This window comes from Thamnophis sirtalis, unplaced genomic scaffold (genome assembly GCF_051295495.1).
Source record: "Thamnophis sirtalis isolate CommonGarterSnake01/CBP01778 unplaced genomic scaffold, rThaSir2_p1.2 scaffold_1, whole genome shotgun sequence".
In the NCBI taxonomy this organism is placed as follows: Eukaryota; Metazoa; Chordata; class Lepidosauria; order Squamata; family Natricidae; genus Thamnophis; species Thamnophis sirtalis.
In genome coordinates, this window is record NW_028261381.1 from 104,977,108 (window position 1) to 105,001,554 (window position 24,447).

At 39.5% G+C, this 24,447-nt stretch overlaps 1 protein-coding gene across 7 annotated transcripts in view; it reads left to right on the plus strand.

Moving 5' to 3' along the window:
* DGKZ (diacylglycerol kinase zeta) overlaps positions 1-24,447 on the plus strand; it is a 151,836-nt gene that overhangs the window by 20,017 nt on the left and 107,372 nt on the right. For 3 of the 7 annotated variants that reach the window (XM_087720186.1, XM_087720197.1, XM_087720204.1), the window contains exon 1: positions 12,806-13,306. The exons of 2 other annotated variants lie outside the window; for them this stretch is intronic. In XM_087720186.1, the coding sequence (XP_087576312.1) occupies positions 13,098-13,306 (209 nt within the window). In that variant the 5' untranslated portion in view covers positions 12,806-13,097. Of the gene's footprint in view, positions 1-3,161; positions 3,626-12,805; positions 13,307-24,447 lie in introns of those variants that run through there. 2 more of the 7 variants (XM_087720213.1, XM_087720164.1) reach the window with 2 other exon arrangements.

Consider the following 24,447-nt stretch of genomic DNA (forward strand, 5'->3'; position numbering starts at 1 on the left):
ATGCTCTGTTTAATGACCCACATGATTGCTTAATGACCAGATTGGGGAAATGAAGGTTCTTAACTGAGCCGATCATATGGGCACCTCATTCAACAATCGTCATGACTTGCAACTGTAGTGGGCCAGGTCCATTATGGTGATAAGCTGAGCATTACCTGTAAATTATCGCATTTATCTGATCATATCTTCACCCACATTTTGTAATTTTCTCCCCACTATCCTTTCTGCTGATACCCATAAGGATTTTGAATTGAAGATTTAGTGTAATTATAATTTAGCTTTGGGTAAACACCCAGATTATTGATTCTTATTTGGGATATTGTTGATGTGATGGCTATATATTGTGGTGGAATGATCAGAAAAACATTTTTTATTTTACACTGCTGCTTCTTTATATCCTACTCTGTACCTACCAGAAACCTAGAGAGCTTGGATTTATTTTTGTGGGGGTATGGAGATTAATAACATCCAGCAACATAAATAACATCCAGCAACATTAAAAAAAAACAATAGCTTTTCAAGTTTTACATACTGTATGTGAAACCTATGTCTGGGGATTTCAGAGATAAAAATGAGTATCATCTTCTCAAAAGATTGCCTGACTATCAGCAGGTATTTATTGCTGACAATTTGATTTATGCTGATGAAATCTGTAGAAGGGCTGTAAAAGGCCTGAACATTTTCTGGGCATGAAAATAGCTGTTATTATTTTTCCATTGCCATTTGCAAGAACATGCAGGTTATAAAATTCTGTGGTTTGACATTCAGTAACTGCCAGTGTATTTTTTCCTCCCATGAGTTCTCCTTATGCTTTTCCTGATCTCTATCCTGTATGCTTTTCAATTCCTTATGGAATTTTTGGCATATCACATGATTCCTGCACATGATATTTTTCTTCTGTATACCTAACATCCTATGAAATCTTGGAGATGCACTCACTATAGGGGTTACAACTTACTACATGTAACTTTAATTTGTTTTCAATATGTGAAGGTTGCAAGATAAAGTCAGTGGAACCTTTTAAGCTTCACTTTCATGTATATTTCCCATCTTTGAGTCCAGTACAGGGCTCTCAAGAATGGCATATTCCAAAGGCAATACAAATCAATAAAGCAGACATAAAATCATAAAATAAGCAGAAACCAGACCAATGGGTTGCCATTGTGACAAACCAAAAATTCTAGAAATAAATTACTTCTTTTAAATAAGGAATTGTTTGGAGACAAAAATTCTATAACCTGATATTACTCTGAATAATTGTTATTAAGACATAGAACGAGGGCCATCTGAGTACTGAAAAGTGAAATGTACAATCAGTCTCCATATTATTTATTTATTTCATCAATTTAATTGAGTGAACGCAGCCTTTCAAATATCCAGGTCCCTAACATTAATAAAGTGGATGGGGGGGGGGGGAATAAAGCATTTGAAGAGGAAAAAAAGAGAAACCACAATTCAGAAAGAAATTGTCAGTTAACCAAAGTACTATATTGTGAAACTGATGTGATAAGTAAAACTAGTTCCTAGTTGAATTCTAACTGCTGCATTTTGCAACCACTGAATTTTTTTTGGCCATTTCCCAGAAATAACTTGCAGAGCGCATATTTACAGTATTCTAGCATAGATATTGAATTACTGTGATGTTTTCCTCAAAATTGGTTTGGTACCATGTGAATAAAGGTGAATGCCATTTCAGTTCTCCCTTTCCCAAAGTCATGTATTAATTTAAAAATACACAGCTACATATGTATTTGTCCTTTAACTCTTCCATTTCCTTTTTCTGAAGTTAGAAAATATACAGTAGCTCTGAGGGAATAATAGCATTTTGAGTGGGTTGGTTATTTTTTATTCTTCTGAAGTTAGAAAATATACAGTAACTCTGACGGAATAATAGCATTTGAGTGGGTTGGTTTTGGCTATTGTTTTTGGCTGATGTTGATGTTGGAACATGAGGAGAAAGCCACTGTTATTGAATGAGGTTGACTTGGCCATCTCTCTAATTCAGTTTCCCTATTTATAAAATTGGTAAAATAAGAGGTCCGCCTTCCATGCCCTTAAGAGAGCAAACACCCTTAATTATCACAAAAAAGTCTTTACGACTCAGATATTTATGGGAAACTTTCTTTTGCTGAGATGCAAAAATGTAATGCAGAGTGTGGGTGGGCGGGGTGGGAAATGGCAAACAGTGACTGGCATCAAAGAGAACTTCAAAAGTAGTACTGTATGTATGGACAATAACAGCAACAGTATTAACAGTATCACCATTCACAAAATGATCGCTGCTCCCAGAACAAACTTTTGGACATGTTGGTTTCTAAGATGTCACATATGTTTCACTGCAATTGCTAGACATCTTTGTTCCTTTAGAAACTATTGCAAGGAAGTCTGTAATTTGACTTATAGATTCAAACTGCGGGGTAAGTAAATAAAAGTATTAGCCCACTAAAAGTTTGTAGAGATTCTGTCATCCAGGTCAGAGTTGTCCCAAAGGTGCTTTTTCAGGAGGCAACTGGACTTTCTTGTTTTTTTCTTTTGAAGATGTTTTGCTTCACATCCAAGAAGCTTCTTCGGCTCTGGACTGGATGGTGGGGAATGGGATTTACCGTATATTCCTTGCAGACAGCTGGTAATCTGCATCCTTTAGGGTGGTTGAAGCACTTGGAGGTTTATCTGTGTCCTCGGGATCACCTGAGTAATGCTCCTGTAGTCTGCAATTTCCCACCCTCTGGAAATCCATTCCTACTTCCACACAGGGTGTTCATCCCAAATTGTTAATCCACCAGAGACTCGTGTAAAAAAGTCTCAGGTAACCCAGATGGAGGAAAGCGCGCCTTCCCAATAGGAAATTGTTTACATTATTGGTCTAGGACTGGGGAGAAAATGAAAATGATAGTCTATGCCGCCTTGAGCTCCAGGAAAAAAGCTGAGATTAAAAAAAAAGTAGCATCGTGACTAGCTCCGCCAACTGTGGATCATGGGACCTTTGGGCTGGCCGTGCCTTGGAGGGCGCCAGATTGGAGAAGACGTCGCTTACTTCTAGCGTGGCGAGAGCGCAGGACCAAAGCCCCTCTCCCAACTGGCCCTTCCTCCCTCTGAGAGCGAGAGACCCGGCTGCCTGGCTGCCTCTGGTAGACGGAGCTTTACTGTCCTGCAGCGAGGGTTCCGTCCCTCATCCCGGAGCCTTCGTAACGGCGGGAACTTGTTCTCACTCGCCCGGGCTTGTGCAGAGGCTTCCCTCCGAGAGTCTCCGGGGCTGTAATTGTGTGGGGTGCGCGCGCGCCCATGTTTTCCACAGCGTGGGACCGCGACCGTCTTTTGGGCCACTAGCAGCTACCTTTCAGGAAGCACATAAAAAGAGGAACCGGGCGGGGAGAGAGTGGGAACAAAGCCGCTGTCCCGAACTGCAGGACCGATGGCAGGGAGCGGGCGAGTCTCTGCGCCCCGGGCGATGACTCCGAAGCCCATCCGCGGGGGCGGGAAGAAGAGGAACGCAAGGGGGACCAGGGGGGCCTCGTCCTTCTGAAGAGGACCTGCCGAAGAGGGCCTGTCCCCGAAGAAGGCAGATGTGGTGGCATCGGTCTTGGGATGTTCCGCGGAGCCCCCCAGGGAAAAACGCCACTGCCAGGTACTTTTAAGCGGGGATGGCCTCGTCTGGTTTCCTTTTGCCGTCTGGGCTGACGCCCTGGTCTGCTCTTCCACGGGAGAGCCGTTGTTTACATCCTGCTATTGTAAGGGCCTTTGCCTTGCCATATCTCCCCGCTCCTCCCTTCCTCTCCCTTTGGGGGCCCTTCGCCGGCTGCGTGTAGGAAGGTAGGCCTGTTCAGCCGGGACACATAGAGTGGGTGGCCAGGCTGGCAAGCAGGCAATCTGTTCCTCTGGAGACAGGAAGGGCTTTATTAGCACATGGAAGCATAGCGGGATGTGGAGTGTTGGGAGAAGAGAGAGGAACTCTCCGAGGGAGGGGAGACAGGAAAGTCTGGAGTGTTGTCCTTCTTAAGGATCCCTTCCAGGCTGAAGTGACAAAAGAGCATCCTGTGTCTGTTGAGAATGGTACTAGGGACACCAGCCTTCTTCCTCAGGAAGCAAATTTCCTTCTCTGTGTCCTCAGTGTGGTAATGAAGGGGAAGGAGTCAGTTCTCAAACACTTTTGCTTTGCAGAAATTGCTGTCATCTCCAAGGAAGAGATTTTGAGTTTCCTAGGTGCTCTTGGAGAGTGCAAATAGTGAGGATGTTGTGATGTGCGTATAGTTTCCATTTTTGAAAACCACAGGCCAAGACACAGTCGTGGAGTCCAATGAAAAAAAGAAAAGAAAAATGAAACAGTCTCCTCCTTCAAAAATAGCAGAATGTTCAGAGTTTTTCAATAGCCAACCACAAATACAGTAGTCTCATTTCCCCCTTAACAGGTCTGTTGTGGTAACACACTGCTGTAGTTTTTCTCACGTCCCATGATCCACTGAAGATGGCTAAAGTTTTGAGTGTCCATGCAAATGGCACATTTTTTTAAAAAACAAAAGTTATTTTCAAAAATAGTTATGAATCAGTGGAGGGCTTTGAGAGAATCCCAGACCGTGGCACGACAAAACCACGCTCGACTAAAGCGTGCCCGATTAAATCGCGTCGCTGACGTCATCAACAGGGCGACAACAGCGAGCGCGGAGAAAGAAGGGCGCTTTAAATAGCGCTTTGAAAGCAAGCTGATTCAAGTTAAGGTAAGGGTTAGGGTTAGGTTAAGGGTTAGGGTTAGGGTTAGGATAAGGTTTAGGGTTAGGTTAAGGGTTAGGATTAGGTTTAGGGTTAGGTTAAGGGTTAGGTTTAGGATTAGGTTTAGGATTAGGTTTAGGGGGGTTAGGTTTAGGTTTAGGGGTTAATTTTAGGTTTAGCGTTTACAGCGTGCTTCTGTCTCCGTGCTGTTGTCACCCTGTGATGATGTCAGCTACGCGGTTTCGTCGAGCGCCCTTTAGTCGAACGCGGTTTTGTGGTGGAACCATCCCAGACAATCTGGACAAGTACAAATACAAGAAGAATAAATCATTAGTTGAGCATAGTAAAATATTTTTATATATGACAAAGCTTAATAGGAGAAAACAAAGCCGTTTTTTTCAGCAATATCAGGCTGTAGTTTTCATTCAATTTCACTCATATTTTAAACATCTGTATAAATAAATAAATCCATTATTAAGTAAAATGCGAAGTAATATACAAAGCATTAACTCACCCTAATTCTAATTTGATTGGATTTTTACAGTTTGATGTTGCATTTTTCAAGGATAGTGTAACTTAGTACATTGTAGGCCAAGAGCCTTAAAAGATGAACTACAATTATAAAATGGTGTATTCAAATAACTTTGCAAATTTGTCCTCAAGAGACGCATTTCCTCATTCTGGTATTAGATAAATGACCACACTAGATGAAAAATATAAAGGAAGACTTTCTGTTCTGGAACTTCCTTTTTGTTGCTCTTTTTTAAGGAGATTAAGAAGATACATGTAGGAGTATTTGAATCATCAGAGATTAATTTTTGCAAGGGCCAATAAATCCTTTTTGTTTATTTATTCCCAGTGATTTGCAGAGCGGTTTCTTCCTGCTGTTTTGTCTACCCGTACTCCAGTATACCTTCTTTTTCTTCCTCTTTCAGGTGTCTCTCTTATGTACCTACCTTCGAATCTAATTCTCAACATACATTATTGAATGAATGAGTTTCTACACCACTTTAAGTCATTTGACTCTTAAGTGCTGAATAAAAGCTATAACTAATGCGACAGTAACAATAGCTTGCAACAAAACAAATGTGTTATGTAATTACTGTTGATAATATCAATTAATAATAGAAAAAAAACATTGTATCATTTCTGGCACTAGGAAATCTATGCCACTCAAGTCCCAAAGATCTTCTGAAATTGTCAGGTTTTATGAGCTTTCAGAATGGGAATTATCCTTGCCTTGTGGGACAAACTGTTCTTGAAGAGGACTGCAAAATCCAGTTCATCACCAGATGCCTGAAAAACATTCATTTTTAAAAAAATGATATTTTATACATGTAGTCCTCAACTTGCGACTAATGAGCCGAAAATTTCCGTTGTTAAGTGAAACATTTGTTAAGTGAATTTTACTCCATTTTGCAACCTTTCTTGCCACAGTTATTAAGTGAATCCCTGCAGTTGTTAAGTTACTAACATGGTTTGTTAAGTGAATCTGGCTTCCCCATTGATTTTGCTTGTTAGAAGGTCGCTAAAGGTAATCACATAACTCCAGGTTACTGCAATTATCATAAATACATGCCAGTTGCCAAGCATCCAGATTTTGATCACCTGACCATGGGGATGTTGTAAGTATGAAAAATGTTCAAAAGTCCTTTTTTCTTATTCCACTGTTAACTTCAAACGGTCACTAAATGAATAATTGTAAGCTGAGGACCACTTTTAGTAACCCACTTGGGCTATTATGGCTTCAGTGAAACAAAAATAGGATGAGTCCCATGGAGAAGCAGCCTTTGGTCATGAAGGGATGATTAGCAGCACAAATAAAATAGTGGTGAAATTCTTTTTTTTTTTTTACTACCAGTTCTTTGGGCATGACTTGGTGGGCATGGCAGGGGAAGGTTACTGTAAAACCCCATTCCTCCCCATTCCTGGGGAGGGGATATTGCAAAATCTCCATTCTATAACAGCAGAGGTGGTATTTGCCGGTTCTCCAAACTACTGAACTACTCAAAATTTCTGCTACTGGTTCTCCAGAACCTGTCAGAACCTGCTGAATTTCACCCCTGAAATACAGGTATGGTCACCACCACTGGATCAGATCAGGAAATCAACTTCACAGGAAGACTAGAACTATTGCTGTTGAGATTGGTTATTATTATTGCAATAATAGAAGCCTGGCTCTGCGCCCTTCTCCTCTTTCTTATATTCCAATGAATCAGGGATGTATCTGCCAGAGCTACTTCCAAATATTACTTCTTTTCTCAGGACTTAAAAAAATATGTTTCAATCTCTTTTACTTAGGTTGCATCTTTCTATCATGGTAATTTCTTACTTTCTGCTGTTATGAATGAATAAGAATAGGGTACCTGATGTTTCTGAGTACTCTTATTTTCTTTATTATATACCCTTTCCTTTTATGGAGGACATAGGAGGCCACTTTGGCTGTGAACATATTTCCCCCTTGGATGTTGTTGCAGAATTTACTTAAATATGGCAATAATTTCTGCACTGTACATTTAGATTATGATCCTGCCGTCATGAACGCTCAATCAACATCACCAATGATTAGGAGAAACTGTGTGGTGTTTTCTGATAGATAGTTCAGCTGTATGTATTTGCCTACGTGGGAAACTTAACATGTTGCAGAACAGGTGTCAAACTCAAGGCTCGGGGGCCGGATCCTGCCTATGGAACTCAAGGCCCAGGGCCACCCTGGAAACAGTGAAGTGCCTCTGCCAGTGAAAACTGAGCTAGCTCCTTTTTGCTGGCAGGAGTCCGTCACAGCTGAAAATGGGTAAATAAGTTTGGAGTATTTGTCTTTGGAGTACCTAAGGGTTTGGCAAGAAGATTTTGTAATGTTCTCATTTTAGAGCCAGAATATAGGTTATCCTCAACTTACAGTATATCTGGTAGCTTAGTGAGCATTTGAAATTACAATACTATCACCCCCGCCCAAGGTATTTAAAATCCAATTCCAAAGATCTGACAGTTGCCCCATCATGTGATCACATTTTAGGTGCTTTATCAAACAGTTCACATTTACAGCCAATTGCAGTGTCCAATGGTCAGGTGATTGTAACTTACAATATTTTTGCCAGCAACCAGCATCCACTTCTGGTTTCCAGAAAAAAACAGCTCATAGTGAACAACGGGTTTGCTTAATGACCCTGTTGTTCACTTAATGATCATGGCATTCCCTTAATAACCATAGCATTTGCTTTACGACCACCATATTCCCCTAATGACTGCTGCAAAAAAGGTAATAAAAACAGGTCCAGCCTGTCCACTTTATCACAACCTATGACAGTAATTGCAAAGCTCAGTTATGGTCTTAAATTGAGGACTACCTGTATACTTGAAGTCAATGATTAGAGGATTTTTTAAATCATAATCTGAAGCTGGTGCCAGCCATGAATGTTTGTACAGTAGTCTGGTGAAATACATATGTTCTATTCTCCTAAATCAACCACATTCTTGTCACAACTTTAGCTATATCTACACTATAGATATAGGGTAAATCCAACTGAATATCGATACTTGGAAGTAGCACTCTATTGTGCAGTGAGACACCTCATGTGTCTTACAATCTCTCAAGCAGCATACAGTACTTACTGTACATTGATTAGCCTGTTATTTTTTCAAACTCATAGAGAGGTAAACAGGATGGTACTACTTCACTAGTTATTAATGACTGCTTAACTGTAATGTAAGGTAATGCCCATTTCATACATGCTTGCACTCATCTAAATTTAAGATAAAATTTGGGGAGTTTAAAATATAATACCATATGCAGCATTTTTCTTATTTTAGTAAACTTATACTTTCCCCACTAGATGGCAGAAACTTTCAATATTCTATATCTTATTATTTATAACTGCTGGTTGGGCTTGATAGCCAATTGTTGGTTGCAGAAAATAGCAAGATTATTCACTTTGTATTCCACTAAGACAAAGTATCACAGATATGGTATCTGTACTCTTACACTGATTTCCCAACATGGACATTTTTCAGGAGAGTGGACTGTAGAGATTTGTTCCTTCCAGTTTTATCACATTGAGATGAGTGCCTTTTGGAAATAATATCCACTCATTATTTGTGAATCATAAGATAAATATGCCCTCAAAATGATTCCTGGTTATTACATCAATATTCATGCTAAGGGTATTTTTGTCAATAGAACAGAAGTGTAATTCTATTAACTTCATCTTTGTTTTTTTTAACTTCCTATTCTAGCCTAAATCTAGACATTAAATTCCCCAATTGTCTATCATCTAAGTACTAATGAGGCTCAGCCTTATAGCCCAGAGAAAGAACTGGTACTGAAGATATTCCTGCTGAATGTCAGCTTTAGAGATATAAAGAGATGTAAAGATCTGCCTTGTACCAAATCGGACCATTGCTTCATGCTATTTAATATTCTCTATATTATTTATAGAGGGCATTTGGCTAATAATTCAGTCATAACTATTATCTTGCATGCAGTCAAAAATCTAGAAGGAGTTATGAATGATGCATATTTCAAAGCCTGCAGAATGACCTTGGTCAGGTTAAAAGAGTATTGTATTTTTATTGTATGACCATCAAGATTACCTTGAACACATTGGTCTGACCAAACCTGTCAAGTAATCTGGAAGTGTGGATATAAATAATTATCAATTGAGATGGAAGAATTACATCTAAAAGGAGAAATGCCTATGTGTAATGAACACTCATTAGTCCTTACTGGAGTGGATGGACAAAATAATGGTATTCTAAAAGGTAATAATAAAACAAAAAAGGATAACAGCAGAGCATTACAAACAACATGCATTCCTTTCTGATTATTATCAGGAGGCATTATACAGCAGGAATAGGGAAATTAGCCCTCAGTTCTACTGTACTATAATTGTTCTTTCCACTGACCTATTGATTAAAGCAATTGAAACAAACATCCTTCAAATATTAAAATCAACTGGTAAGGCCTTGCAAAAATGGATCTAAAAGTGAGGCCTCAACAAACTAGAACCAGTTTGATGTAGTGGTTAAGATGCTGGCGTAGAAACCAGGAGACTGAATTCTAGTCCCACTTTAGGCATGAAAACCCAGCTGGGTGACTTGGGGCAGCCATTTTCTCTCAGCCCAACTCACCTCAAAACATGGTTGTGAGGAAAATAGGAGGAGAAAGGTATATAAATAGGTTTGCCACCTTCAGTTGTACAGGTAGTCCTCAACCTACAACAGTTCATTTAGTGATTGTTCAAAATTACAAGGCCATTGAAATAAGTGACATGACCATTTTTCAACACTTAAAACCATTGCCACATCTCCATGGTCATATGATCATAATTCAGATGCTGGGCAACTGACCCATATTTATGATGGTTGCGGTGTCCCAGATCCCCTTTTGTGACTTCCTGACAAGTAAAGTCAATGGGGAATTCAGTTTCACTTAACAACCATGTTACTAACTTAGCAACTGCAGTGATTCATTTAACCAAAGTGGCAAGAAAATGGGGCAAAATTCATTTAACAAACATCTCACATACCAACAAGTGTGATCATGTTGAGGACTACCTGTATATGAAAAAAAAGGTGGAATAAAAATCTAAACAAACAAACAAAAATCTAGAGGGAAATACCAGCACATTTAGATCAAGATTAGATCAAGGTTTGCAGAAATAATAGTAAAATAAACCAAAATAAATCAAAATAACTAAGGGAACAACTACTCAAAACAATCTGGTGAGTTTTAAACATATTCTATAGGACTGTGCAGTGATTTGGAAGTGATGTTAAAAGCTTAAAGTTGGAGTACCTGTGACCCATTATTGCAGTTACATCTGTTTCCAAGCTGCACACTCCTAATGCTACTATGCAGCTCAAGTGTTATTTTTTAAAAAAATACAAAATCTCTGATATTCTGCTTGGTCATTAAGACAGCATTCTTGTTGAGAAATCAGGATTACAGTGTGACATTTTGTTTAATCTATTTTTGAAAAGTAAAATATCCAGAAAGAAAGTATGGTGATAAGTAAAATTCCCTAACAAGGATTTCTGTCTGGAATCTATATGTTCATTCTGAAATTTAGAGTATGTCAATGACATCTTGCATAGTAGGGTTAAGAATTACATAATGTTCTACTTTAAAATGAAACCCATCTGATTCTAGCTGCGGAATCTTAAAATAACTTCTTTGAGAGGGTGTTGTAATTTCAAGTGATATTGCTTGACATCCTGAGAATGCGTCTACATTTACGTAATAGCTAGATGTTTTTGAAAAGCTAGTAACACAGAATTCCTTTTTAATTTCCTTTTATTTATTCTCTGCAGGCAGTGATTCTATGTTGTAACAGACCATCTTCAGCATTCTACTTGATGGAAAATGTAGAAACCAGAATGTACAATATAATCAGGAAAAGTTATTCAACAACCAGGCATCCACTATATGACAAATCCATTTAATGTACCCTGTTGCAGTGACCAGATTAGAGGCTTATATCTCTAATCTAACAGCACTGGTCTGCAGACACTCAAATGCTTGATAGTTTCCTTTCCTGTGATATAGACTTGTGTGCTCATCTAACAAAGGCATAGTCACTAGCCTGCAGTGCTGCATTTAACCACTGCGCCACCTTGGCTTTAACAATGCCAATTTTTCCTTCTTATTTCACAACGTTGGTCTTATCTCACCTTCTCAACTATAACGTATAATACATTAATAAAAAAGTATTCCCCAACGCCCTTATTCTAACACTGACTCAGAATGTGTAAAACGTATTTCATTTGCTACCTATTATACTTGTACATGTTACATGTAGATATGCTTCCTAGGTGTGTTGGGAAATATGAGCTCACCCTTCTTTTGTGGTTATCACCTATCCTCTGTTGCAATTATTTCTCTTTCTGTTTGCACTTTCCATTAGCACTTTATTTCCTGAGTTCCTTTCACATCTGTGCTTCCTCTTGTTCTCTCTTTTTGATACCAGCTTCTCTCTCTTCCAATAAGAGCAAAGAGAGGAGAGCAGGTCTCTATACTTTCATTCAAGAAAGAATGGTGCTTATGTTTATACTGATCCATGTTAACAGTATTTTAAAATGCATCTGTAGTACAAAAAATAATAGCCTCCGTTTTCTCTCACTGCAGTATTTGAAAAATCAGGAGATGTTGAACAGGCATTTCTTGGTTTATTACTTAAACTTCAAGTAAAATAATGGTTACTCAGCAGCTAGTGACTACAGAACAAAACATGTTAATCTATAGTCGTCAAAAATGAGGAGTCTGGTAGCTTCAGACCTATTAGGTAGGAATTATTAGTCTGAAATAGAAACATTTTCCCCATCCCAATTGAAATCCTACATCAGTTCAGTCACTCCAATGCATTTGATGAAGCTTATTTATTGTCTTTTACAGTAATAATGTGTATTTGAAAAGATCCTACCAGACTATTCCTTCTTTCAAGAAACTAGTGGGTGCCTGCTCTTCTCTAGTTGCAAAATTATGGCACAATCTGCCCTGCTTCTCTCTGGACCTATTCTTGCTATGACATCTTCCCATGTCACTGCATTTTATCTTGTTTGAACTTGGAAAATGGGCAGAAAGACAGATAAGCCAGGTTATGGAAGCCATCAAGTTCTGCTTTGTGACAACTGCTTAATGTTCCTCCACACTTTAAAGGAGGGCAGCAATAGAAGCATGCTATCTCCTTGCCTATCAGAGTGGCACACCATAATTTAGGACAGCACCAAAGCAATAGGTACGGGCTAGGAATTGGCTACAGGGTCAATCAAGGTTATGTTTGCCTGGCAACTCTTACCACTATTGATGTAAATTCGCTCCTAAGCCTCTCAAGGTAAAGCTGGAGAACTATAGCTAACTCTTCACTTCTTTGGCCCGTCTCCGTGGCTCTATTTATCTGGTCTCCGTGGCCAACGGTTGCACGAAAGCGGCCGGGCCCGAGTATTGCATTGCGTTCGAGGAGGCGGCAGATGGAGCCACTAACCCGCCTTTTCCCTTAGAGCAACGAGGAGGCAGCTTCCCGGGCAGCTATTTGGGGTCCTTAGGCGCTTTACCTTGCTTTGTATTGATACTTCCTGCACGGCTCTAATTTCTCGGCAAGGCGCGCTGGGGATCGAGTAGCTGGAAGCCGAGCATGCACCACCAGTCTCGGGGATACACTAGTCTTTGGCATTCTCGTTTCTGCGGCTGCTTGGCGGGGAAGCGTCCCAGATAAGCTCCTGGGAGAAGGAGCGAGGGCAGCACTTTCCCTTCTTCCGCCAGCCTTGGCAGAGCAATGAGTCCCGCGCTCGAGCCAGAGAGCGACGCTGTCTTCGGGGCTTAATAACTGGCTACTCGCCCCGCGGATATGACCGGCCCTCTGCCGAGCAGGTGAGGGAGAAGCAAGACCAGCGGCGTTATGGAGCTGCACGAGGTCAACGAAAAGGGCTCGAATGGCGGGGGCGCCACTGCCGCCGCCGCCGCCTCCTCCTCCTTCTCCTCCGTTGGCTCCAGTTCGCCGTCCACCGCTAGTTCGGAGACGTCCGTGTGCCCGGAGCCGGACAAGCTCTCCACGCTGGGGCGAAGGCACAGCAAAAAGAGGTTTGGGCTCAAGCTCTTTGGGCGCAGGTGAGCGAGAGGTGTGACCCACGCTTTTAAAGTATGCTAATGTGAAAGAGTAATGGCATACACTAACGCATGGTTGTTCACCACACAGCAAATCACAAAAAATATGTTCAGGTAGTGGAATAAAATGGTTTGGCTAGTTTTGTGGCTCAGTGTGTTGTGCAAAATTTACTATCTTTGAGTAGTGGGAGTATCGGTTGTTGTGACGCGCGCGGATGTTTACAATCCGAGGCAGGTGATGAAGATCAGTTGACAACGCATGGGTTACTTCGATGTACCCCAAAACATGCATACACAGAGACGCGTATATTGGGATTCTTGTCTGTGCTTTTTGAATGTAATTAGTAGGTATCACCAGTCGCGCAAATAAGGTTCAGCTTCAGAGAAACAACACTTTTATCTTTGGTGTAAAAACAAAAACAAAACCCTAATTCTGTGTCATTCAGGAATGTAAAATTTTGTCAGCTGTTGTTCTTCCTTTTCACCTCCCCTCCAATTCATTTTGGTTCATTGGATTGAGGTTTAGTCTCTGATCTCAACAAATAATGCTGTTTTTCTTTTGGTAGGAACATGGGCTGGATAGTTTATATTTTTGTAATTAGTTAATAGCTTTCAGTGGGATTCAGGATTTGCCTCTCCTTTCCCATACCACATTTATTCATCTACCTCTTTATCCAATTTATTGTTGAATTAAGAGGTGTTTATAAATACAGATTATGGAGTTCCCCAACCTGAGGGCCCTTTGATGGATTGATCAGCAGTTCCCATCATTTACATTCATCATGGAAAATATAAATTGGAGATGACTAAATAATCCAATAACAAAGTTAGGTATAAACTCTAGAAAAAAATGTTAGTGCTTAATTTGGAAATGGTGAATTAGGTTTGCGTCTGTTTATCTGTAGCACAAGGAAATATAGCAGTGTCCAACGATATTCTGAGGTATTTGTTTGTGCTGTCCTTTGACCACACTATTGCATACCTTTCAACATTATAACCACCTTTCCAGCAATCAGACATTTGGTATGTAATTTTCTGGTAGCTTCTTAGGTTTTTGTTCCACACATTTAACATTAATATTAATGTGCGACATTTAATATTAGAATTATTTTGCTTTAAACAGAGAGAGTCTAATGTTTGAGGGAATTCATAATTCTTTAGTTTGAAATATCATGTTGGTCTTGGATCAAGATAAATACAGTTGATTTTTTTTTGGCTTTTTGGCCAATAGTGGCAGGTTTTTGAATTTTTTTAAAACCAAAACGTGGTTTGTTAGCTACAGTAATTATATAAACTTTGTCAGAGAAGGGAACTAAAGCATTCTTCATTGATAGCAGTTTTGCAAATACTGACAAGTACAGTGTTAGCTGAATATGATAGGATATTTTATAAAAGATCAGCTACACTAATCCAAATGTTACAGAAATCATATTTTGATTTTTATAAAAAAACAGTAAATGTAGTAGAAATGTGTATGTAGTTTATATTGTAATTATTGTTAGAATTTATATCATATAATCTGAATATTCTATCACACAGTGGATATGTATTTTAAATTATGGAAGAAGTCACAGTAAGGAAGTGGCTTTCCATTTTACAGAAGGGGAGTCCTGAAGCTTAGAACATTTGGTGAACTCAGAACACATGTGGGCTACATTGATTAAGAAAGTGAGCCAAGCTTGTTAGGACAGAATATAGAGATGGGAACCAATATAAAATTCAATCAAAGACAATGAGAAGGGTACAAGAATGTATTTATGTATCACATACACCAGGCCTGCACAATTTGTTGAGTGAAAGAAACCATATGGAAAAATTAAAAAGCAAAGAAATACCTGGGGTGCAAGCAGAGTAGAGGAAGCACTAGAACTGCGAGTGGCAGCAAGGCTTGGAGGTGCTTGACAGTGTGTATTTTGGGGTGGTGACAGTGACTATAAATTTACTATTTAAAAAAGTCACCAAGTTTTTATGCAGGTCTGATATATCACACAGCAACACATGCACAGAAGCATGAAAATGTGGAGGAGTTGGCATTACAAGTTGGTCCCTGCTCTTTTAGAGGCTGTTGTCATTTGGCGAAAAGTACCATTAGGTTTATGACTTCCATCCACAACTCCAAACATAGGTAATGTATAGGATGTCTAAAAATAATTTAATTTTCAATCCAGAGACTGGAACTAAACAAATTAGCTAACAGGGCTCACTTAACATCCTAGTTTCAAAGCCTTAACAGATGAGTACAGGCAGGAGAGTTTTGCTGTCTCTGTTAGAATTGACGATCTGGGCTGAACTCACTCAAATTCTCTTTGTCCCTTTCTTGTGCATGTAAATCAGTGGAATGTATATGTGTACACATGTATAGAATTTCCCTGGCCCAGTATTACTGCCACTGAAAACACATCTGTGCAAAATAAATCATCACTAGATAGAAGAGAAGTAAGGGTTCATATTGTTCCCAACGGTCAACTTATAGATACTGTAAAAGTACAAGAATGGAGAGATAAGTAGATCTCAGGTGGATAGAATGTGATAGTAACCATGTTCTCCCACCAATGATCTTTTAAAAAGGAAATGATGCATGAATTACAGTTCTCCCTTCCAAAAGAAGCCATTGTTTTGTAATTTCTGAGAGCTTTGCTAGGTAATCAATTGTTCAAGCCAAGCGCTAAGTGCTACTTGTTCCGGCCATTTTTTAAAAAGAGAGTACTGTATTTTTCCGAGTATAAGACACACCAGATATAAGAAGCACCAAGGTTTTGAAGAGGCAAATTTTTTTAAAAGTAGGTAGGTAGATAGAGAGATAGAGAGGGAGAGAAAGAGAGAAAAATACAGTAGGTAGGTAGAGAGAGAGAGTAGGTAGGTAAATAAAGGGAGAGAGAGAAATGGAGAAATACAGTATGGAGGAAGGGAGAGAGTGTGGGTAGGTAGGTAGGTAAGTAGAGGGATAAAGAGAGAAATAGAGAGCGAGAGAAATAGTAGGTAGGGACAGAGAGAGTAGGTAGGTACATAAGTAGATAGAGGGAGATAGAGAAATACAGTAGATAGGCAGGGAGAGAGAGAATAGGTAGGGAGAGGGAGGGAGGGGGGAGAGAAATACAGCAGGGAGGGAGGGAGAAAGAGAGAGTAGGTAGATAGGTAGATGTTTCCAGGTGTATTTATCCATGTGCTGGAGAAGGAAATCTCTGACAATCTGCAGCACCTAAGACTTTGTTTCTGCTGGCACAGCACTTGATCAATGTAATTCTCATCAATCAATTCAAGAGCTTTCCAAAGGGGGGGGGGAGTTTTTGCACTCTGCAAACCTCCCAAAAACAGCCCGTTTTTCGCAAAAAGGGGACCATTTTTTTAAAAGGCATGAATAGCCTTGGGGGGGGAGGCTTGCAGAGTGTTCCTGGGGTATGGGGTGGGGCCCAAACAAGTAAAAAATGGCCCTTTTTTTGTGAAAATCCGAAAATCCGAAAATCGTTTTTCATCCAAAAGATTGCATGCATAATAGTCTTATGGAGGCTTATAGAGTGCTTCTGGGGGACAAAAAAACGGCCCTTTTTTGCTCATTTCTGCCCTCCCCAGCCCCCAGGAGCTCTCTGAAAGCCTCCATAAAGTATGCATGACCATTTTGGTGAGGGGGGTGGGGCTTCTGGAGGCAAAAAATGCTGTATTCAATTTATAAGACGCACCCAGATTTTCAGCCTCTTTTTTGAGGAAAAAAGGTGTGCCTTATACTCCAAAAATTACGGTATGTTGTTTTTGAAATAAGAAAAGCATGGCAGACTTGATTCTTTGGCTTATACTAAAGGCATTTCTACCCAAATAGAAATATGTGACAATGATAAACAGCTATTTTTGTATTAAATACTGTTACAAAACTTGCTTAGTCTAAACTTTAGAAACATTCTGAGGGTGTGAATCTGGTTCATCTGCCCCTGAGCTCACTGTTCATTCTCATCCAGAGCTCATTTAGTAAATTTAGGAAATAGCTTTACTTGTGGAAATGGACTGAGGATTAGGCGTTTGGGTGGGTAAAGACTGTATTACATTTATTCCTAGCATAGCATAAATCCAGTGTAAGTAGATGACCTGAGAAACTTGTCAAATCTAGTAGAATCAGTCCTATACTGATGGATCGGTGGAGAATAGTTAGGAGAATTTAAATTCCTAACAGGTCTTTCATTTCCCAGCTCTAATTCTTAAAGAATGAGACTTTTCCTTCCAATCCCAGCAATTGATTTGCTAGTCTTATAGGAATTGAAAATAACCAGGACACCCAAATTGACTCAGATACAAAAAGAGACCTTGATGAATCATTTCTGACTGGGACTGCTGCTGTTCTGGTGTTCACATTATACCCTATATGTCCTAGTTAGGAGTATTGCCTGTTAAGATAATGAACAGAGATTTTTCCTTTATAATCCTTTCTGGTATAATTAGCACAAGGCTAATTAGGTCTTCAGTTCCTAAAGGTTGAATTGTGCCAAGGCTTAAAGCCAATTATGCTTTCTTATTTGAGAAAGCTGGTACTTGATAAAAAGAACTTTGATTTTGAAGACTGTTACAACTTTTATTAAATGCAACAGAAAACATTAGTTTTGGTTTAGTGTAAAAGTGAAGAGATTGGAATGGAAGGTTGACTGGTTGCTGTTTTCTGTAGCTGAACAAGGGTCTGGATGCCTATCTTGCATACATCCCTTGCTTGCCACATTCACACCAGAGTCTACACAGCCTGTAGCCACACCCAACTGTTTCCAGGACCAGATGGCTGGTTCTTGCCTCAATGTTCCACCTATTAATAAAAGATAGGATAATATGTGTACACTGTAAGAGTGAGGATGTGAATAGAGACTCTTTCTAGAATCAACTAGCAATCAATTTTTGTCTCATTACTCTATCTATTAACTGAATATAGGTTATTTCATTCATACAGGAAGGTTTCTCTTCCTTTTGTTTCTAGGAGATGCCTGTCTAATAAGTCTTTGTCCTTTTTCCTTTCCATTCCCATTCTCACCCTGCCATACTCTGCAATATAACATCACAGTTGCAAATAAGCAGCTAATAGAGACGCATCTAATGAGATCCTCAAATTAATACTACATGAACTAAATACATGTATTCCTTGGTTAACAATGGTAATTTGGCCTGGAACTTCCTTTGGTAAGCAATGTAGCTGTAAAGCACATGGCATATTAGTCAGCAATAGTAATCCCAGTTGCCATCATAAACTGGAACCCACCTAGTTGTTAGATGAGGAGGCCCCAATCCAAGCCATTCCATCCTGGCTTCCATCCCAATCCAAACCATTCCCTGTTCCCAGTCTTCAGGTAAGGTAAGGGGCTGCTCCCTCTTCAGTTCCACCCACCCATTTATCTCTTCCACCCCACCCACCTCTCCGCCCCATCTTTGCTCTTCTAGTCATCCTACATTTAATCACCTCTGCTCACCCTACCAGCCCTGTCCCCTGTTGTGGTCCACCAGCAGCCAGTGGAGCTTGCAGCAGATTTTGACAGTGAGGAGGTTGGGGAGGAACATGGGCCACTCCTGGAGTCTGAAGAAGGCTCTGATGAAGGCTCTGCATCGGAGGCAGAGATGTGGCCATCTGACAGTTATCAGCTGCCTTTGGAGTCAGACATCAGTGGGGCAGATGAACAGCTGGAGCCTGTTCCCAGTGTGCACATGCGCAGAATTGCCAGATGAAGGGAACAGCTAAGGAGCAAGGCCACAGGTGGACAATAAATGGCCCTTCCCATAGGGAATAAAAGAGGAATGAAAGGGGAGTGGAGTGGAGTTTGCAGGAGACAATTTAGTTTGCTTTACTGGTTTGTGACTCTCAGAGGCTCCTTGCCAGGTTTTGGAGATATCAGCCTGGCAGCTCTTCAAGCCAGTTAAGGCCTGTGACTGTATGTTCACCCCTGAAAGACTTTGCTGGATGTAAATGAGAGGAATTCACAGTAACTTAATAAAAGAGATTTTTTGTCAGGACAAGGAGTGTGCTTCATGGTTTGGGGAAGCCTAGGTCAGAACATCCCCCAGCTTTGCCATTGTTTTCCTCCCATTGCTGACAAGGCATGTCCAGCATGGTCCTTCATGAAGTTGGCCATCCTAGACTTTTTTCCTTGGGCCACATGTGCCCTTATTTAAACCATGTATGGCCTTCCTGCTAGGGTTTGAAGCCTTCCTCCTCACCCCAATTTGGACTGATGGGACTTCGCGCAGGGTGGCCAAAAAGGCAGAGATGGGGAGAGACAGATAGGTAGGAGGATTGACATGACTCTGTTGTCATAAGTGTGTGTGGGGGGCTGCCAAGTGCCTGAATTTTGATCATGTTTTGATCAAGGGGTGCTGCAATGGTTATAACACATTGTCCTAAAAGAATATGAGAAATGCTCTTAGCCTAAGATATTGTGGAAATCCTCTGTAGCTTCTTTAAAAGATGCCCTGCAAATATATTTGACAAACTATGGGTTAAGACAAATGTGGAGCAGGCTGTTTTAATAGTTTGTCTCTGGTTTTATCCTTCAATCTCACAGGCCTTGTAAGATCTTAGTGCACATTCTATTTCACAATGACTAGGATTGTGAGACTGATCCCAAGGTCAGTTCTGTTCTCCTTGATACTATACATTTCTGCAGCTGAGATAGGCTGTTTGGAAAGCTAAGGACTGTGGATTGCAAACTTTTGAGACCGTGTTAGCCCTAAGGACTAAAAAGAGAACTCATTCTTTACACCCTGAAACCTGAGGTGGTGACAAAACAGTGAACTGAAGACTGTAGATACAGTATTTCAGCATCTCAAAATGGACAAACCAGATTCATATGTAGCTCTCTTTATCCACTATGAATTTGGAGACAACACTTTTGTTTCTCACTTCATCTGCATAGGTGACAAAGTGAGAATAGAAAATAAGAGTGTAAATGGCTTGAGAGAAACATGTGGAAAAACAAGAATTCTAGGTGAAAAGGACAGTGGCTAATCATCCAGTAAAGACAAAATCTTTTTATCTTTTTGGCCTTTTAGCTAAGAATAGGATAAGTGATACCCTAATGAAGAGATGGATATTGTTTCCTGTGACTATCCTTCTCATCTTATACTTTCCAATCTTGCATGCATGTAAAAAAGAACCTTTGTATTATTCATTCCAGCAGATACTGTGAATGTATTTTCTGTTTATCAATAGTTGCAAAATTTGATCCATCTTAAAATTCTTCAGCAAGTAGTATTCAGCTAGGATGTTTCTGGCAATGCGCATGGAAAGCAAACCTAAGGTATTCTAAGATTATTGTGGTGTTGCTGCTTTAATTTCACTACACTGACGGAAGACCTCAGTGTGGGAAGCTATTGCTGTAGATTAGAAGTGAGCTGTAATTTCAGCCTTGAGGGATGTAATTAGAACCCAGAAAACAGTGCCTTGGTATCTGATTAGCCTGTCAACGATATATTATGGCAAATGACTGGGCTTGAATAAAAGTCATGATGGCTGTTGGCCAACCTCCATATGTAACCATATTAGCAGATATTTTAAGAAAGGCTGTGGTGAACTTGCCATTGTGACATACGAAAACATTAAAAATGCAGTGGTATAAATATATTTGTGGGCGGCTGAGGCAAGGCGTCTTTAGTGGATTGTGGTATTTGGTTAATTTGCCTTTTCATTGGTCCTAGAGTTCCCTTGGTAACATATATAGTAGGCCCTAAAAAGTCCAAAGGTGGTTGTGAAAGATGTGGACATATGTGTGAAAGGGTATGTGTGCACATTGCCTTTATTCTGTATTGCCCTAGATTATATGATTATAGGATTAAAGCTCACAAGATATTTAGTAGTAAGAAAAAGCATACTAAGGGTTTACCTTTAAAGAAGGAAGAGTGATTCTTTAATCAAGCAGCTGTGGGTGATTCAATCTTGTTATGTTTTATTCCTAGGAAAGGTTGGGTTTGGTGCAATCCCAACTCAAATGAATAAAATGATGCCAGGAATTATTAAAAGCTGCATTTGAAAGATTTATTCTTGCATTACATAACTTTTTTGTCTTCGGCTTTGCTTTTGAATTAGAGGAAGGATGGTTTAGCCTCTTTACCTCCCATTTTCCTTTAGAATAACCTACCTGAACCTTCATACAGACCTATTGTACTTAGCTGCCTGTTGCTGTCTAATGAACTTATTAGCAACTTACCATAATTTGGTCAGAGCGGACCTCACATCTAAATTTATGTGGGATGTGGGACTAGAACTCATGGTCTCCCGATTGCTAGTCTGATGTCTTCACCAAGACACCAAACTGGCTCTTTTTTTCTGCATTACTGTAAATTTACTAAGAGTTACATGCATCGTCTCTCCTCACCCCCCCTCCCTCCCGCTTTGAGAAACTATCCACTTGTCAGTATTAATTTTCACACCCTAATAGTAACTCAGAGAAGCAGAAGCTGCATTCAGAGTAGTCCATATTTGCTCTTTTATTTCATTTTGATCTCTTGAGTGGAAGGAAAATCAAAGTCATTTCAACCTACTTTGGGACTCTTTGTCAGGATCTGAGCTAGAAAATGGAAGCCAATGGTTTCTGTTTCCCTGATGCATATGGTGGGAGGCATCATTCATCACTTCCTTCTCTTGAAATGTTGCTTCCAATAGAATGCAATGCTTGATATACAGTAATGTCCTTATAAATATTGGAGTCTTTTCAGAAAAGGAACGTTTAGAGAAGAGCAATGTACTATATTGCATTTTACTTTATTTTATTTTATTTTATTTTTATAAAGTGAACATTTGCTCTAATAAATCAGACAAATGTGAAGTAACTTGTCTCAGCAAGTTATATGTGGTTTTATTTGATTAAAATGCGATTGATCAATTAAGATTCTTTAATGTAGGGGTGAGTCCCTTGTGATCTTCAGTCTAATTTCAAACTCTGCAAGAGATGAGTTCAGCTCTCTGGTGAGACTAGAACAGGATGTGTGAGAGAGAGGAGATGCCAGTCCTCCCACTTGGTTTGCTATCTAAAGAGTTCCAAAATAAGAAACTGTTGTAAATGTTAATAACATGATCCATATCAGAAATGTGTTAGAATATGCTGCATTATGTTCCATTTATTTATTTAATAAATATCTTACAGAAAATTTGCTTTTAGAAAAGATAGGTAGGATTAATTTCCTTGGAGGCCCCATTGGAATTAACAAGTGTTAAATTAATTCTTATGACTGTTCCTTTGATTTCAATTCTTTTACGATAAATTTAATTTAAGCAAAGATGGTTAAGGTACAGTTGCTTTTTGTGGTTCTAGACATGTCCTTCAAGAACGAGGATAAAGGGTTAGTAGACCATAGTCACTCAGAAGGAAATACTACATTTTAATCTTAAATATGGAACATATCTTTGAAATATAGAACAAATAACAAGCCAAACTTCCAAGCTCATATTCCCTGCCCCTCCAATGACTACATATAGCCTTGCACAGAAAATGACCCCAGCTGTCTATTCGGAGAAGCTGTGTTCCTCGGCCAAAAATGTTGCTTCTAACAGATCAGTCATTTAGCATCCCTCCTGCTGCAAATCTCTGGAACCAATTTCAATAGTTTTATTGCAAGGCTGTGTGCTATGCCTTCTGTGTTTCATCAGGATCACTATTGTCTGGATGATGGCTGTTCTTACTTGAGATGAGCAGCCTGGATGCAGCATCTGGAGGCTTCACTAATGTAAACCTAACAGCTAACGTATCTGCGTGTATGTGCTATGAATGCTATGATTTGATGTATAAGGAAAAAATTCATTATACTGTTTCATATACGGGGGTGAGAATGGTAGAAGCAGTGAGGAAATGCCATAAAAGGAGAGTGTTAGAGAGTTATCATATGCAAATAGCTTACATCTGCATTTCAGAGTTGCTGTTCAAAGATTAGATATGTAGGAGTTACATTTCCTATGTCTTTATTGTATTTTCACTGGTAACACTTGAATATTCATTGTCTTTCGGTTCCCTGTATTATCTTATTTTGTTTTTTCTAGTTTAAGGCCCAATTGTGTCTTATTCTGGCCTAGGTACTATTTTATAAGTTGCTTTTACTTCTTAATTATTGGTTATTACTGCATTTTTAGTAATATCCTAAACACTAATCTCATTTAGTAAAGGATAGAAAGAAGAAATGATAGAAAATAATTGTAATCATGATGGATGTTTACTTGAGGATTGATGTACTTTTACTTAAACCAATATCCAGGATTAAATGCCAAGTATAAAAGATAGCTAGTTTGCAGTAGCAGTTAAGGCATTAGGCTAGAAACCAGGAGACAGTGAGTTCTAGTCCCACCTTAGGCCAAAAACCAGCTGTATGATCTTGGGCCATTCCCTTTCTCTGAGACCTAGGAAGCAGGCAGTGGCAAACCACTTCTGAAGTCTTGCCAAGAAAACTCCAAGGGTGTGTATAGGCAGTCCCCAGGTATCAAAACATTGGCTCAAAGGCCAAAAAAAAAGGGAGGGAGGGGAAAGAAGAGGAAGAAGGAAAAAAGTAGAGAAAAGAATAAGTCTAGACAGGGTGTGCAAATGCGAGAGCTATATTTAAAATAACAAAATTGATCTCTCTTTCGTTTTCATGTTCATTTATATGTATATGGGAAAACTGGGTTGGTAGGCACTATTGCATCTTATGAGGCAGACTTGAGGAATTTCCAGTGGAATTATCTGTCAATTCAATAATTCTACTTTTCAGATTGAGTTGGATTGAATCACTAAGGTAAAATATGCAATAAACCCGTTTGCTTGTCAGCAAATATCTTCAGTATCCACAGTCGGTAAATGTAACTACTCCTCTTTTATTTTGTACTTGTCTACATTTTTCTAACTTTCTTATCTTTATGAACTCCACCCTTTCTAAGCAATGATATGCAACTTCACTTGATTTCCAGTGGTTATCTATAGAAGCCTTTTTAGTCATTCACCATTCAAAGCACAGGCTGCACCTCAGCCTCCCACAGATGAATGTGAGACCACCTTAGTATATATATATGGAATTAGCTGTGGCCAGCCTTGAATAGGCAACATTTAAATAATATATGAAAGTGACAGGCTTTGGTTATAGGACAATTTTGTGGCAGTATAAGAATGATACTCAGCCAAAATTCTTAAATTTTATTTAGAAACTGATCTGGAATTACAACCGTATCT